Source organism: Mytilus edulis, chromosome 1 (assembly GCF_963676685.1).
Source record: "Mytilus edulis chromosome 1, xbMytEdul2.2, whole genome shotgun sequence".
In the NCBI taxonomy this organism is placed as follows: domain Eukaryota; kingdom Metazoa; phylum Mollusca; class Bivalvia; order Mytilida; family Mytilidae; genus Mytilus; species Mytilus edulis.
In genome coordinates this window covers 9657103-9675799 of record NC_092344.1, presented here as the reverse complement: position 1 = coordinate 9675799, position 18697 = coordinate 9657103, and the positions used below count along the sequence as shown (strand labels likewise).

General features: G+C 31.8%; 1 protein-coding gene across 1 annotated transcript; it reads right to left on the bottom strand.

Annotated features, from left to right (window-relative positions):
- Window positions 1-1360: 1360 nt before the first annotated feature.
- LOC139507003 (perlucin-like) lies at window positions 1361-18230 on the bottom strand. The gene is made up of 6 exons (XM_071295597.1): window positions 18159-18230; window positions 16753-16843; window positions 10886-10996; window positions 10148-10230; window positions 3183-3273; window positions 1361-1578 (listed from the first exon to the last, which is right to left on the bottom strand). The coding sequence occupies exons 1-6, from the start codon at window positions 18228-18230 to the stop codon at window positions 1361-1363; spliced, it is 666 nt and encodes a 221-aa protein (XP_071151698.1).
- Between the last annotated feature and the right edge of the window lie 467 nt (window positions 18231-18697).

Here is an 18697-nt window from a genome sequence, read left to right as displayed (position 1 = left end):
AATGAACAACGTTAAATGAGGAACTTATAAGAGATCTAAAACTCATTCTCTGAATATTAAAATCAAACATTTAACACAGGTTACAAAACTTTGAATTTTCCGAAAAATTAAGGTTTTCTTATTACAGGCATTGATTACATAAGCCGTATTTGGCACAACTGTTTTTTGGAATTTTGGGTCCTCAATGCTCTTCAACTTTGGACTTGTTTGGATTCATACCTATTATGACCACTGATGAGTCTTACGTATACGAAACGCACGTCTGGTGTGTTTAATTATAATCCCGGAACCGGATAACTATTTATGCCTTATTCAGGAATATAGCTGAGAAGGTCTTATTTATGCAATTACGAAGCTTCCTTGTGTCAAATATTTCTTATATTTATTGATACATTTGTGGTTTTGTGCGTTTCAGATGAAACTAAAACCATCCAGGCGCTTCGAAAGTATCGCGTTAATAAAGTGTTTCTTTATTAATTACTAGCATTTGTTCGACAGTAATTTGTTCGACAACGTTGCTGGAGGATTGTTCGTCCAAGACGTAAAACATCAGCTCTGCAGTCAGTGATTTGTCTCTGATATAACTCACAACATACACTTTATCATCTTCCGTTGTTAGATTTAGAAATTATATAGAAATTAACCATGTTAACATTCAACTCCCACTCGTAAAATAGGTTATATATTTCTTCCAATATAGACAAATTTTAAGTGTTTTTGTTTTTGGCGTTCCTTGTGGAGAAAATTCAGAGAAATTTATAAAAAAAAAGGTATTTCAATTTTTAATGTGTTCGTCTTTCATAAGATTTATTTGACAATTAAATAGAGATTTCAATTCAAGTTAAATTACCCCCAGATTATCAACCTATCTGAACATAGTTTGGACTAACGCATTGAAGTATGACAGAGAAGAGCAGTGACATCATACAAATTGTTTGCTCATTTAATACACATATTTTGTTTGGATAGATTTTATCTAAACATAAATCCAAATGTTATTTCAAAACTTTACATATTGTGTTGTAACCTGTTGGATGATTTCATTAAAAATTAGTGTACATGAATAATTAAGCCATTTATTTGTAATTGAATGCATCGGTCATTAATTGGTCATTTGACTTGACTCATATATTGCGTCCTTTTCTATTTGTTTTATAACATCTCTGAATGACTCTGGTTAAGTGGCTCAGTAGAAATGAATAAGATGTGGTATGATTGCCGATAAGACAAATATCCACCATAAAACCCATACCGCATATATGCAATTTATCAAAGATTTCGATTTATTTTTTTTAATTTTTTTTTTATCTTCATTTGTCACTTCTTGTGACTGTATTATCTTATTCTTATCATCTTATTACTATACGTACGGCCTCTCACAAATATATCGATGCTTTGTAGCACAATCAGTGTCGTCCCATCTATAATTAAATGTCAATCCCATACACAAACAATCCTGTCCACCTTGATGATTGTCAGGTTGTCCTGTATCCCAGTCAGTAGTAGTAATAACTTTATTGCTACTTGCCCACATAAATGTACCTTCTGTAACGCTATCTGTACCTCCTAAACAAAAAGCTATAAATAAAACAAGTAGAACGGATGAATAAATATTTGATTGCAGAAACAAATAATAATGCTCAAATGCTGCAAAATAACATTAGACATATTATGACAATAAACAGTAAACAGAGAACAATATAATAAATCAAGCATACATATACAACTGTTATGCAATTAAGTTTAGTGATGTAAGCTTTCATGCCGCATTTTGTGAAATGTACACATTTGCTTTATTGAATGCTTTGAGCTAGCATGCAAAACAAATACAATCGTTCATTCATTTTGCAATGCACAACTATATTTTAGGTAAAAACGTAAGCATCAAATATTGAAAGCAGGACATACCGATACACAATGATCGTCATTCTAAGGATTCAAATCTAGAAAACCAATAAGAAATGGAGTAAAAATATGACGTTCATTTCGTCCGGTCTGTTTATATATATCAAATGATTAAGCCAACAAAGACCTATGATAATAAAGGAGAGTTTCATTGTTCACTACTCTAACAAAGCTATTGTATAATTGTATAATTTGAGGGAAATAAAACCTTAACTTTAATTGGAAGTAAGTTTACAACTTTAGTACATTTGATAACTTTTGACAAACTAGATCATATCTTCTGTTTGTTTTTGAAGATTATCAAAAGTTCCTTATATATTTGAAAAGAATAAAAATAAATAAAAAACTACCTACCTCCAAGGTAATTTAAAAGGGGGTAGTCAATACTAACTGACAAAATCAAATATATATAAACCACAGAAAGAGAGAACATTCGAAAAACCGATTTCATTCAATACATCAGATATAAATAGGCAAAGAAACTTTAAGATATTTCTCTTTTCCGTTACTCGATATCTTCAAAATAGCTTGTCGTTTATTTTCTACTTTTGAGTTTGAATGTTCCTCTGGTATCTTTTGTCTCTCTTTTACAGGGGAAAGTGTGAAAAAAATAACTTTCTCAAAATTTTCTGTATACAAGAGACACAACTTCCCTAAACATTCAAAACCAGAACATATATCAAACCTAATTTGTATCTTATCATGATGATGTGACAATTGACAAATATCTTTATATAGGCATTATTGAAAGCAGTGCAATGAATTATGACGGACGATCGGACTTACGTTATTTTTTTAACTTACTTACATTTCAAGTTCTGCGGTACACTGAGATGCTTGTGATGTATACAGTAGGATAAACAATTCAAGAATTACTTCTAACGTTTACAACTCAAAACTATAAATCTGCCATCAGTCAGATTAAAAAAAATGTATCAATTGTAGTGATGTTAATTTAATGTTGATTTTGGTAGTAAAGAAATGCACTCATTGCATTAAAATCGATTTTATATCAATTTTTTATTCTGATGATTCTACTGAATTGGAGACAAAGTGTCTTTTCGGACTATAATTACTGCTATTGTCAACGTTATATTAATAAAAATATCACGGAATTTCACGGAATTGCAGCACGAGACCACATAATTAGTTTGACGATAGCAAATGATTATAGCAGAAAAAGTATCATAAAACGACAGTTTTTATTCAGTTTTCAAGAAGTAAACCGCCATTTTATAGCATACGCTTTCTACAAAAAAAGAGTAAAAAGTACATACTACTTCCGATCTCAGTTGCTCTGCTTTTCAAAAATGATATCTCAACACTCGTGTCAGGTTCCGCCAGCTTACCAAACCCATTACAGTAAGACTAAAATAGTAAAGCATCGGTCAAATGTGTTGCATATAGCTGTAAACGTTTTGTAGAAAACGAATCTCATTTTGATTCTTTTAAACTTTCTAGTGCATCATATGGCAAAATCAAAGGTACTTAATTCAAATGACTTGCACCACGTGAATTTGTCCCCTTTTGATCAAATTACCTCCCTTAGCTTAAGATTGAAAATATAATTTATTTTAGATTTGCAGATAAGCACGTCCTTTTCCGTCATGTATCTAAAACTAATGTATCTCTATAAACTTCCTTTGGCGGATATTTACAAAAATGCTATGACATTCTAAGGGAAAATGCTTACAATTTGACTTTTTACGAAATGGGAAGGTTGAAATCATCATGTTTTTAAAAAGAACTTGGCCGAAAACTTAAGAAAGCAGGTACGTTAAAAGTTAATTAACTTTAAAATTCAACCTACGAGGTGCTTCCTTATATGCGAACAAATCATGAACAATATCTTCTTGCATATGTATTTCTGTTTTGAATCTTGCTATTTTACAATTTTCTGTCATTTTATGTGATCTTATATAGCAATTACACTATGACTACGCTTCCGATTTTCAAACAAAAAAGGCTAGACAATGTCTATTTGTACACGGACAGAAGCCTGAAAAACATGTACAATTCACCTATATGCGAACAAATTGTTCATTCGAGATAGGTATTGGCATATTGGCATTTTTATTTAAGGGGCTTATATAATCCTATTGTAATGGCTGCCGTCATGATAAGGCAAAATGGCCGCTATGAAAATTAGGAAATAACCCCAAATTTTGCCATATATGTTGTTTTACAAAACTATCAAAGAAAGATTTAATTTTAAGAAAAATTTCAAAACCTCAAAATGCACTGCAAAGACATTTGGACGGATTCTCCAACACAGGAATCAAAAAGCAGTTATATTTTTGAATACGAATTACCTCAGTAAAACATACTGCTTCATCTGTAAATGAGTTTGCGAATTAACTTGATATATAAAAGCAACAGCATTAAACCGCTGTTAATATAAGATAAGTAAAATTTCGTCAGTTAGTTTAGACACAGACACATCGTAAAGGTTAGCAAATTCGTGATGGTTTCATATTTTGTTTTAAACTTTAATCCTCAAAACTCTGTTAGAGCAGTTTCTGCGCAAGGAGCACACTCATGTAAATGAAGTCCGTATAGTGTGAGCATGCACGAGAATAACGTATACATTGATATATGTATAAACACCATTAGATGGGACAGAGGGTATGCTTCTCGTGAGAAATGGGAAATTGATAATTGGCCAGTTGAAATTATCCCGTTTATCCTAGATTAAAATTCAAGAATATCTCATGATGCTTTTTCTCTTTGTTTGTCAAAAGGTTCTGTTGTCTACCCCCTTAAATGTTTTGAGCTTGTTTTGTAGTTACTATGATACCATATTATTTTGTGTTTACTTATGTTTTAAAATTTCCTAATAATACACATTGCATGTATACTTAGATCGAGAAAACATAAAAAAATATCAAATAGAAAAGTTCAGCAAAAGTGATAGTAGGGTGCCCAATCAACGAATTTGATTAATTTGCCTTAACGGAATAACACACGGCTATATTTTATATCATTGGAAAGAGGAGAACAATCCTCATCGATATACCGTTGTCGTCGTCGGTTGCCGTGGTCACGGTTTTTTTTAAAAATTAGGTTTAAAGTTCAAAGCAAAAATTCAAGAAAAATGCACAGTCACATTTAGATAGCTTGTTTCTCCTACATATATGCGTTTGGAGCAAAATAAAAATTTTTTTTTTTATAGAAAACTGTCTTTTGTATCTACATTTTGAACTTATTTTTTATTTTTATCCCCAAAAATGACTTTAGATTGACTTTTTTTGCATATAGGGTTCAAATTTGAATTTTCCAAACAGCTGTTAAATAAGAGTGACCTTGACTTATTTCTATTTCTTAATTGGAAATTTTTGTATTCAATTCATTACAAGTAAGATCTTAAAATTGAGAAAGGAAATGGTGAATATGTCAAAGCGACAACCACCCGACCATAGAGCAAACAATAGCCGAAGGCAACCAATGCGTCTTCAATGTAGCGAGAATTCCCGCACCCGTAGGTGTCCTTCAGCTGGCCCCTAAAATATGCATAATAGTACAGTGATAATGGACGTCATACTAAACTCCGAATTATACACAAGAAACTAAAATTTAAAATCATACAAGACTAACAAAGGCCAGAGGCTCCTGACTTGGGACAGGCGCAAAATTGCGGCGGGGTTAAACATGTTTATGAGATCTCAACCCTCCCCCTATACCTCTAGCCAATGTAGAAAAGTAAAACAATAACAATACGCACATTAAAATTCAGTTCAAGAGAAGTCTTAATATGTTTTTTAGATCTAAACTTAAATAATTTGTCGAAAACAAAATGTGTTTTTCACGTCTTTTGTTTGGAAGGTGTTCGTCAATTTCTAGGTGAATATCAAATTTCTGTTATTGGGTGTGAAAGAGTACATATATAAATGATTTGTTTCAAAATTTGTGTTACATTAACGTCTAACTTGGTTGATTATAACGCTCTGTGAATAGTTTTGCTTTACAGAAGTAAACATTACTGCAAACGGCGAAAAAGGGGGGTTAAAGTTATGAAAACAAAACGTCTATTAGAAACAGGCAAAACACTCCATCCTACAAATACAGATGACTAAATGAGCAACAGTTGGCTATAATATTTACAAGTATTTCAAAGATATAATAAGTGAGAGGGTTATGTACAGCACCAATGAATTTTACAAACAACTGCAACCAAAAAAGGCGTGAGAATCCAAAGGGACATTTTCCTTATAAATTGAAGACAAGTTGACAACAGCATGGCAAAAATTCGAGAAAAAAAATGCAAATAGAAAATTATGATCGAAGCTAGTTTTCCCTACTACGTTCTATGGTCTTCTTTAGTTTAAGCCCACCAACCACATCAAGGCCAGAGACTTATGGCACGTTTTTTACATATTCTTTCCACACCAGATAGATTATTCTCACGATTTCAAAATTGAGTAGATATTTTATTTATTGTTTAGAAAATATTATGGACTGGTTAATTTTCCTTCGATTGCTAACAATGATTAATAAGGTACAAACAGAAAAATAAAATCTTGTACATCGTTCTCTTGGTCGTCATCAATGTTTCTAACTGCAAGCAGACAGTATTTACATTTTGACATATGTCATTTGCCTGACATGGGCCTAAATCTGTACATGATAGATTTTGCTCGAAGCAAATGCAACCCTCTGAAAACACAGATTTACCCTTACAAGTACAAACTAAATCTTGCAGAAATGCATATAACATCTGACCTTCGAGATAGACAGGAACAAGTCATGCTTCTTTTCCCATCCGAACTGAATAGGAGAATATAAGGGCAGTTTTGCTATATGGGAAGACATCAAATTCTTGTTTTGAAGCTTTTATTACATATTGTTAAAAATTAGATTCACAAGGAGGAAAAAGTAAAATCACAAAAATACTGAACTTAGAGGAAAATCAATTCGGAAAGTCCATAATCACATGACAAAATCAAATAACAAAACGCATCAAAAACGAATGGACAAGAACTGTCATATTCCTGACTTGCATTGGTACAGGCGTTTTCAAAAGTAGAAAATGGTGGATTAAACCTGGTTTATATTGTTAACCCTCTCACTTTGATGACAGTCTCATCAAATTCCGTTATATTTACATTGGTGCGTTAACTAAACAGACACAATAAATAAAATAGTCAAAATATGGGTACATCATTCATCATTGTATAACAATTTTAAAAGAACAATTTAACAGAACACAAAAACATCTATCTACAAACACATTCATTGATTTGTGTGTCTGACGTCAGAAAATGTTATACGTCACATAGATTTGTCGTTCAATGTGCATACACACAATTTTGAAATTTACATGGGCAATGTTAGCATATAGGGTTAAAAAATCAAAAGTATGTAAGAATAAATTTCAGAAATAGACCGAGATTTGAAATAGTCAAAAAGTTATATATAGAATTTATGAGAATCCACAAATTGTTAATTCCACTACGCGATTGAATGATTTCGACGTTTATGGTTCAACGTATTTTGTAATTCATAATAGAAATATATCATAATGACATAAAATAGAACAATATCATACTGACGGGATCTTTTAAAGTACAGAGTCACGTTATAAGAACCAAAGAAATACAAAAAATCGCATAAACAAAACACGCCACCAAAAAATGAAAGACAATACAAACACATTGACGAGATGTATAAGTACCGAGCCACGTCAAACGGATATCACATAAAACCATTTAACAGTAAAAGTATTATTAACAATAGAACGAAGACAAATGAAAGAACTATAAAACACGTTGTTAAGATGATAAACAACATCAGTACGCAGAATCTACTCAACATCAGTACGCAGCAGTTTAACAAGGGAGAAATTTTAAATTGTAGCCAATTTTACGTACAATTTGTTTAGGTCACTTTGATCTATTTTGAGATTTGACTTGATATCATTCAACCTAACAACAAGATTTCGAGCTGCATCTATATTAAATTCACCGATGTCACAATAAGAAAGGTTTGACAAATCGGGGTTGTCCTTCAAGACTAAAAATTAGTGCGCTTACCGATCCTAAACAAGGATGACGTTGTATCGCATCATGTTACAGCATGTGTGGCAGGTAGAATGTTACAAATGGCAAACCCGAGACTTTTACATATTTCGTAGACAGGTACATAGCGGCCTAAATCTGGTGTGCAAGTTATAGTTCAAGAATGGTGGTACAATATTTTGTAATTATCAGTACGAAGATTGTCTAGGTCTGAAGCATCATGCAATATACTAAATTATACATGATCTTTCCGTGCTCCCAAAGACTCGATAAAGCTTTTTTTGTGTTAATTTCTCGAATATAAATAAGCAATTGAGTAGAAGAACCCTGACATAACACACTTATCTCCTTGTCATTCATTATTTCTTGGTTTAGAACATGATAAGCATAGTTTAACAGGACTGTGAATGCGTGTCAAATTCCGGGTCTGAAACGTGATCGAAGGATTTGATTTGTATATTACAATTATAACAAAACTATCAATTCAAAAAAACAATTAAAGTTATAAAAACCAACAAAAAAAATATTTCCTAAAACAAAACAACGATCTTCTATCTAACTGCACTATTCAAAACATACAAATCGACCATGCAACAAGCAAAAGAAGAGAAATGAAGTTAGTGACAATTGTCCTAGTTAATGACCTAATAGTGTAAGCTACAAAACGATTTACGGCACAAGAAAAGGCGTGTTTGAATCAGGGCAGAATTATCACTAAATTTGTGTTTATTTTCTTCGCACCGATTAACATTACACAAAAGATATTAGGCAGACATATGAACCATGTCTATTTGATGTAATCAGAGTAAAAATCCAGTTAAAAAAACACGCAATCAATTTTCTTTCGTTCAAAATGTTTAAAATTTCAGCTAAAAAAATAGTCTTACTAAATTAATGAAATACTTATACTTAAATTATATAAATCTTTTCAGCTTTCGTTATATGATAAATTTAAATTGTAAGCTAAATGATAAGTATCATTTGAAAAAATAACTCAGAAAGCAATAGTTTTATTTTTCGTGTTGAAGATGGCCTGTATGATGAAGTATCTTTGGGTACCCTAAGAAACCTCAAAATATTGAAAAACGTGACAACGGGAGCTTACGACGAGATTCATGATTGGAAAATATAATGATTTTCCAATAGATTGCATACAAATATAGCCGTGTGTTATCCGTTAACTTACACTCGTTAACTAGACGTCTTTTTCGGTACTGCGCACCCTACTATAAAGAAGTAAAAACACGGAAAAAAGTTAAAATCAATGTTAGATATTGGTACAATTTAATCAATGGATTGCTCAGAGGGTTGTAAATGAAGGCAATAGTAGTATACTGCTGTTCAATAGTCATAAATTGATTTTACCGAATCAAATCCTGGTCACAAACTAAAACTGAAGGAAATAAATTAATTATAAGAGGGAAAAAAACGGAACAGAAACACTGAACTGCTATAAAAACAAACACCACCATACATAGACACTGACTATGTGATAACAACTACCATATTCCTGACTTGGTACAGGATCTGGAAATGTAAACGTTCATCTGGCTCGACAATCTTAATAATTGCAGCTTGGGTTTAACATCTCAAACACGAAAAAGTATTTATGCAACCACACACATTTACGCACTCACCACCCAGTTGCGCTACAATATGGAAGCTATTAATGTGCCCAAGTTACCAATAATTATTTAAGAACTTTATAACTTAATATTGGTAATACAAAGGCTGACATATCTCGTTTTGGATTAATTTGATAGCAGTACTGCTAAAAATTGAAAATGCATATTGTTTTTTAATGACTTCTTTTTTCGATTTTTAGCTATCCAAATATTACGTTCATTGAAAAAAAAAAGACACAATAACCATGATCAGTAAAATGAAGATAAAAGCAGAGTAAATTTTCCGCACCTGGGTCAGACGTTTCCATGACACAAGTTTGTCATTATCCACGGTTGGATAGAATATTTTAGAATGAAAAATTACTCTGTATGTTTTAATACCCCTGCACAACAAGTTAAACTGGATCAGAATTGATAGTTCACATTTAATTAACCAAACCAGTTGTTATATATCTAGTTATATAACTAGGACTTGATCAATCTAACAAGTGTTTCTTATTTTTTTTATTTGTGTTTAATACTGTAGTAAATAATTTCATATGTTTGATAATACAAAATTCAAAAAACAAATTCAAAAACAAAATATTTTTAAATAGATATTACCTGTCCAGTCTGCCAAGTGTATAGTTCATTGGTAAAGTAGTAACAAGTTCCGCCATTCAGTTTCCAATTAGAATCACACGAATCTAAAAATAAGTTAAAAAAAAGTGTCAGATTATTGCATTTTTAAATGGAAGAGGGACGAAAGATACCAGAGGGACAGTCAAACTCATAAATAGAAAATAAACTGACAACGCCGTGGCTAAAAATGAAAAAGACAAACAGACAAACAATAGTACACATAACACAACATAGAAAACTAAAGAATAAACAACACGAATCCCACCAAAAATTAGGGGGGATCTAAGGTGCTCCGGAAGGGTTAGCAGATCCTGCTTCATATGTGGCACCCGTCCTGTTGCTTCTTTGATAAACAATCCGGCAAATAGTCTAATTCGGTAGGTCACATTAATGAAAGGGACGTAAGGAACATATTCGATATCATTTGTGAAACGGTTATACCATAACGATCAACCAACTCGTGATGGTGTCCGTAAAATTTACGAAGTGATGATTTCAACTTCACTATTTGGAAGTCTTAATAGCTTCCTTGTGCATCAAGTAAAGTACGAAAACTACAGTGATGATATAACAAAAATAGACTTATAAACTAAATTTACTTCCGTCTTAGTCACATATAGTACATGACTGAATTCAATTTGCATAGATGGTTACTTTGAAACTTTTTATTCAATAGATATTCTGAATAGGTAGACACACTTATATATTGGGATTACTCACATTGACAATTTGACCCTCCGGTATTTGAAATGCATGCACATTTGTGGGTATTCCATCCACCATTAGTACAGGTACCACCATTTCTACACGGATTAGGCATACATGGATTGACTGAAAAATAAAAAGAATAAGACAATTTAAAAGAATGTTCGCTTCTCTTGTTTTTTATTTTTTGCCAGATGTTTGGAATCCTCTGGTTTTATCCATGTAGTGTCATTAGAAATTTTCCCTACTAACAACTACTTTTCTTTCAAATTTTATTACCTTTAGTTTTAAAAAAAATAGCCATATTTGAAAATCCGAAAAAAAATTAATTTTATTTATATATTATCAATTTATAACAGTCTTTAAAAAAGTTTGTTATTTTGAACTGAGTAGGAAACATCCTTAAAATAGTCAGCAAGTTGAATTTCCTACATAGTCTACATTCCCTTTTATTGTACAACAAATCAAGGCTATGTTTCATTTCTTATTTGAATTTTTTAATACTTTACTATAATTAATCGAAAACAATCTTGACTGTTGTAGTTTTTTCAAGACCATTTTGAATGACATGAAATTATAGTTATACATATTGCTACTATATCACAATCATTAGCACATAGACATCCATGCTGTTGTTTTGGGAAAAGAGTAATCCTTATGGCAGATACGTCCGATTTCAATGCATTGGAATATCAATTCAGAGGCTTAGTCCTGCGACAGTGCCACGCTGTCTACACGATACGCTATCAACACGCCATATTACCATTGTTATTTATTTTCAAAGAGTCTGTGTAAGAACTTTTACCAAGAGAAAATGTTATCAAATAAACATTGCATTACACATTTTTTTAATTTCTATTTGAAAGGATTCACGGACGAGAGATTTTGTACAGACTACTATTTTCATTTGTTTATTAAATATTTACATTTAGTAAACCCTCAATTAAAGCAACATGTTGATAAAAAAGCATATTTAAAATTTATGAGAAATAAGAATTAGGAATAATCCTGGAAAATTCGACAAATACCTGTTCTTAATATATATATAGATAATGCATTGATTATTGGGGATAAGTAAATTTTTACCTTGAAATAAAAAGTCTAGATCATTATCGTAATATATTGTTTCGTTTTCAAACAAAATTCTCTGACATGGGAGCTTTCCACTTATATGCAATATAGTGCCTGGTTTGATATATAAATAAAGGTAACAGAAGTATATCGCTGTTCGAAATTCATAAATCGATTGAGAAAAAAAACCCAAATGTGGGTAACAAACCAAATATGAGGGAAACACGTCAAATAAAAGAGGAGAACTACGACACAACAGAAACACAACATTAAAATGTAACAAACACAGAAACTAACTATAATATAACAATGGTCATTTTGCCTGACTTGGTAAAAGACATTTTAAGAAAAAAAGGTTGAACCTGGTTTTATGGCGAGCAAAACCTCCCGCTTTTATTGCAATATTAAATATAACATTAAAATGAATAATTTACATGACAGGACTACAATACAAATAAATAGAAGAACATATTGGACAGAGAAACACACGAATAATAGCTATCAAAAGGTACGAGGTTTATAATTTAATACACCAACGCGCGTTTCGTCCGCACGTGACTAACCAGTGATTCTCAGTTAAAAAGTTCGGAAGCCAAAACAAGTACAAAGTTGGAGAGCATTGAGGACCAAATTTTCCAAAAAGTTGTGCCTTATACGGCGAAGATTTACTGCCTTGGATAAGAACATCCTTATTATTTAAAATAATTCATACTTTTGCAAACAGTAAATTTATAAAAATGACTATATTTGACATACATGATAATACCAAAATGGTGACTAACTACAGATTAAAAACTGATACATAAAACAACCTAAACCAGCATATAACATGTCACGACAGAGTTAGCCGGAGAGATGACAGATTTGACCTCAAATTTCATCATTATCTCCTGATTTTCAATTTCAAGCTTATTTAAAATTTCTACTTGCAGAATATACCAATAAGATTAATTCAAATATATGTAAATATAAGTTGCAAAGTCTGTAAATTGATCGTTTCCGTAATCCAGTTTGCTCATATGTGTGACACATCAACAAACGACAGAATGTTCAATGGCTGTTAATAACATGTGAATATCATTATCCGAAAAGCTACTGGGCAGTATGAATTGACTGCAATCGAAAATTCCGAGCAGTATTGAATGTACTGCGGTAGATTAGTCTGATAATTGACTGAATGACTGAACGACACCTAAACATATATTATTCAGGCTTTTGAGAAGATGTTACGATCAAATGAGGGTTTAGGATTAAAATTAGTTTCGCCTTTGTCTTATTTATTTAACATATGTATCAGAATTTTGTATGTCGTATGGCTGTGATGTTTTTCAAAGTATTTTCACTGGTGGATCCAAATTATTCTCAAACTTACCAATTATGTCTGTTTGGTTTTATTATCCAGTTTTGTAAATATAACACATTCTTAGGAAAATGTCTGTAACAAGTCAGGAATATGACAGTTGTCTTCCTTTAGTTCAATTGTTTGATATTCTCTAACGTTTGATGTTGTCAAAGTTTAGAGAAAAAACATTTTTGAAGTTAGTGTCGTTTTTTTTTTAAATTTTATTAGTTTCAATTGTTCATTTTATTTGATTCTATTTGCTTTCGTTGATCTTGTTGATTGAGTATGTCAATATAAACAGTATGTAATATTGATACGTTGGAGTTTTTACTTATTTTCACAATTAACACCGGTGTATCCCGCATCACATGTACATGTATACCCAGCATTAGTTATATTACAATGTCCATGGATACAAGGACTAGCTGTACAAGGTGTGACTGAAAGTGAAACATTAAATTTCTTAAAAATAAGTATTTGAATTGTAAACAAAAACAAAATAATACAAAAGAAGCAAGAGATCAAAAGACAACTCGTTCAAGGATAATTGAACGGGTAAGGATAAAACGCTAGTGCACTTAGTATTTTGAATTTTTCTTTCAATCTAAACGAGGATTGTTTTCTTTTCTTTTGTTTTCTTTTGTTTTCATTTGTTTGTTTTTCTCAATATTGATTTTCTATTTTGTTAGATATTATTTTTCGTTTGTCTTGTTATATTTAATTGATCTTCTTTTCAAGCATTGTATCATGATATGCAATTATGGTGTTTTGAAACTTTGTGATATATATATATATATAAAGTGCCTAGAAAATTAACCTAACGATGTTAGAGTAGATTTGATTCGTAACTTCCTCCCCGGCGCCGGGGCTGGAACCTGTACTTTATTTTCTAACTTCTACGACAACACCGCAGAGCATTGCGCAGAGACCTTATCCCCTCCTCTAACTCTAGCTTATAAAAATAAGCTTTCGTTTCGGGAGGTGTTACCTTCTTGTAGGAATTAAACAAGGATCTCCGATACAGTACACGAAGTATTTATTTTTAATGTACAGAAATGATCATCTACTCATCTCTTCAGTATAATTGCAGGATGCTAATCTATTTTTAGAAGCATACAATCACTGTAAATAAATATATGTATATGTATGCCTGTGTGTAGTGACAACTGCAAATTATACCTTGTCCATCGGATTTCTTATGATTAAGAAATACCAGGCCTTAGAATATGTATAAAGTGCCTAGAAAATTAACCTAACGATGTTAGAGTAGATTTGATTCGTAACTTCCTCCCCGGCGCCGGGGCTGGAACCTAATAAACTTGACCAATTTCTAAATATATATATATATATGAATTTAGGAATCGACTAAAATCTATGGTTGGTTCCAAATCAATGGCAAATGCCTAATCTACGGCAAATGTGATGTCATGCCATCTCAAATCTTTGGCAGAGTTTTTACAATTCTTATTCAATTTTGTAATTTAATAATCTATGGCGGATTTTTGTTGTTTCCAAATCAATGGCAAATTTTGTGCAAGTGGAGTACAAGGCATTCCATACAAGATCAATAACTTGTCACAAGTTGAAATGCAATTGAAGGGGAGCATATCTATAAACATTTGTGAAATAAACATTCCATAAATCCCATAATGGTTAGCCATACATTTTCTAAAAGAGGGACGAAAGATACCAGAGGGACAGTCAAACTCATAAATTGAAAAAAAACTGACAACGCCATGGCTAAAAATGAAAAGGACAAACAGACACACAATAGTACACATGGAACAACATAGAAAACTAAAGAATAAACTACACGAACCCCACCAAAAACTATGGGTGATCTCAGGTGCTCCGGAAAGGTAGCAGATCCTACTCCACGTGTGGCACCAATCCGGTAAATAGTCTAATTCGGTATGTCACATTTATGAAAGGGATGGAGATTGTAGTTACAACGTAAGGAACATATCCGATATCATTTGTGAAACGGTTATTCGATAACGGTCAAGCAACTCGTGATGGCGTCCATAAAATTTACGAAGAGATGATTTTAACTTCCCTATTTGGAACTCGTGATTTAATAGCTTCCTTGTGAGCACGTACGGTCTGACTAATATTTAGAAATTGGTCAAGTTTATTAGATACAAATTCATATAAGAGATGAACATAACTTAACTCTTTAATTAATATAAAAAAGTTCAACTGTGATTGAAATAAAAACCTTATTTTTTAATTTAAAAAAAAATTCACGTGCATTAGCATGTCGACCAGTATTACATGAATTGAATTATGATCACTTAAAGGAGGATATTGGAAGTAAACATAATGTGGGAGGACAATTGTATGTGAATATTAAGCAACTTTACAAAAAAATACCAATGCAAAGTAACATGCATGTACACTGAACTGCATACATTTAAATGTATAAATTATTACGTGGTACATTGTACAAGTTTCAACTTGGGCGGAAGTACCAAAATATGATTCAGCTATACAATTAAACAAATATTTAATTTCAATTGTTCGTTTGTTCATTTTATCCATCTAATTGTAATAACAATTTGTAAAACTAAAAAATAAAAATTGTGATAAATGTTTGTTTAAATCTAACCCATATGATCCAATAACATGTATTGTCATCTCATAATGAACCATACGCGTATACTCATACGGTCCAACCGTACGCGTATGGTCGGACCGTACGAGTATACAAATACTCATATGGTCTGGAACACATATAAACAAGTCTAAATTAAAAACAACGTTAAAACCTATGATTGCACAATTTTTATACGTGTGCATGTAAAACAAATTTCGTTGTAGAGGGATCTAAAAACAGCACAAACAACATATTTCAAAAGAACAAAAAAGTGAAAAAAAGTATACTTTAACAAAACGCATATGACTAACAGGTAGAACAATTGATATTAATAAACCCTGCTGACTACCATTGGCAATAGACATATAAATTGATCACAACAGGTTAATGAATTTACAGGTGTACTTTTATCTGTGAAATAATCGAGTCTTGTTTTCAAACACATTGTAGATGTAAAACATTGCTAACGTTGATGGCATGTATTTGCAAATTTTTTTGAAAATGAACATGTTTGATCATCATAAAGATGGTATTTAAACAGATTACTAAGATACTTATTTCTCTGATGCGTCATTTTAACGTGAAACGCAATTTTTTGCGTACAATATTTACCCTGGTATCTGTTATGATTAAGTAAATTACTAATAACTTATTTACCAGGATGTGTTTTTGTACCATTTTTATCATTATCACCATTTTCTACATGAGAGAGTGCCTGTACAAAGTCAGTAATATGACAGTTTTATTCATTCGTTTGATGTGTTTGAGGTTTTGATTTTGACATTTGATTAGAGACTTCACTTTTTGAATTTTCCTGGGAGTCAAGTATTTTTTTGAGGTTTTTTTAAAACATTTGTAATTGATAAAACATACCATATGTTAAACATGCATGACCGTTCGAATGAGTTGGTAGGCATCTTGTATCTTCTTGGCAGGGATTTGTAGGCCAGCAGCTGTCTGTATCCTGAAAGTATAAGAAACATATATTATTTTGTAACTTTATTATAGTTAATTGATTTAATTGTTGCATAATTGTAAATTCAAAACAGTACGGATATCTTATATGAGGATCAGCTCACCCTTGCAGAACACATCAGTCCTTCCCCGGTATCCGGAGGGGTTTGAATTCCCCAGACTTTTTTCTTTGTTTCTTGTCTTTTGGTCATTTTTTTTTTCTTGCCATGGTATTCTAAGTTTAGATTCAACTTAATTATGAGTTGGAATATTCCTATTGTATCTTTCGCCTCTCTTTAATAAGTTGATACCTAAAACTTTATAGTATCAAAGTATCCAGAACTCGGCTTGGCTGATCCGAAAGAATTACTTTCTACTTACATTTATATGCGACAGCTATTTTTTGTTTTTATGATTATTGAAAACATGCAAGCAAGTACATTTACATCAAATAAAGAATTTCAGGATATTTGAACAATTACTGTTCTTATGCAGAATAATTTTATAAGTAACATGAATAATTTTGTTCTATAAACTATGAAACTGGTGTTTCATCCCAACTAAAAAAAAAAAAAAAAAAAAAAAACACTTCAAAATGTCCTTGCGTCCGACGTACTTTTCGGGATTTACGTGAAAAAGGAGCGCTGAAGGTTTTAAAATATCTGACTTATTAGATAGATGATAACTGTGGACAAACAACAAACGAGATCCGAGAGGTCATACACATTTTAAAGGGGTATTTTCAAAAGATGTATTGATTATTCTACTGTTAATAGAAATGCATTATTTACAGTCATGTGCAACATGATAAAGGAAGAAGTTTATCATTTACAGTCAACTGAAATGTGCTTTCTTTTTGCCAAATCAGCACAAAGTTCAACAATCTGACTTAATTTCAAGCATTGATCATGAAGACTACACATTGTATTAAGTACTTCATAACACTTAAGACTGCGAATTCACATTCGACATTCACTCTGCATTCTCCAATGCCACCATTCAGCTTCTTGCATTTTGAACGGTCTCCTTTGGCTTAGTATAAGGTGAAATTGGTGCTGTCATTATTGGATAACGGTTAGCATATATTTTAGCTGCTAATATAGAAAAAAGTTCTAACTGAAATCAAGTTGAATACCATATCCCGTTTTTAATATAGAGTTGATATGCTACTCATGATTTTGTTTGGAAAAATATACTGTAAATGAGATACGTCTTATCAGATATTTTTTTTTATTAGCCTCAACTCAATGTTGTTTCAGTTGTCGCTGTTATAAATTACGATAGCGCAACTGGAGATCAGAGTGCTGATAAAAATTAGTCCTCACAAGAGATTCAACTACCACTTCTTCATTTAGAAGTCGTCCGTCCACTTCTTCATTGATCAATCGACCATCCATTTTTTTACTTTTAGCTGACCATCGGAACAGTGCGACAGCAAAAAAAAGATGCAAAGGAAGAACAAGCAAGCACAATTGAACTTGTCCGGCAAAATCAGTTGACATATGAGAGAATAATAAGGACAAATATGCCAACAATTTGAAAGGCTCTTGGCCATGATGTAGATTCTAGTTAAAGTAGGCAGAATATACTAGTTTATGATTCATTTTCATTTGTATTTGTTGACATATCCCTATTTGATATAAAGAAAACTTATAAATACAGTTCAGACGTTTTAATACATGACAAGTAGTTTGAATGTTTTCTTTTATATGTTAACACAATCGTCTAGTGGGGAAAAAGTGCAGTTCTCTGGTCAAAGATAAGTGCAAATTTCTAATAATACTAAGAAACATCTATTGAACTACCTTTTTTGTTTTGTTTTGTATTGCCATACTCTTTTGTTTAGATTCTCAATAGTTTAAAT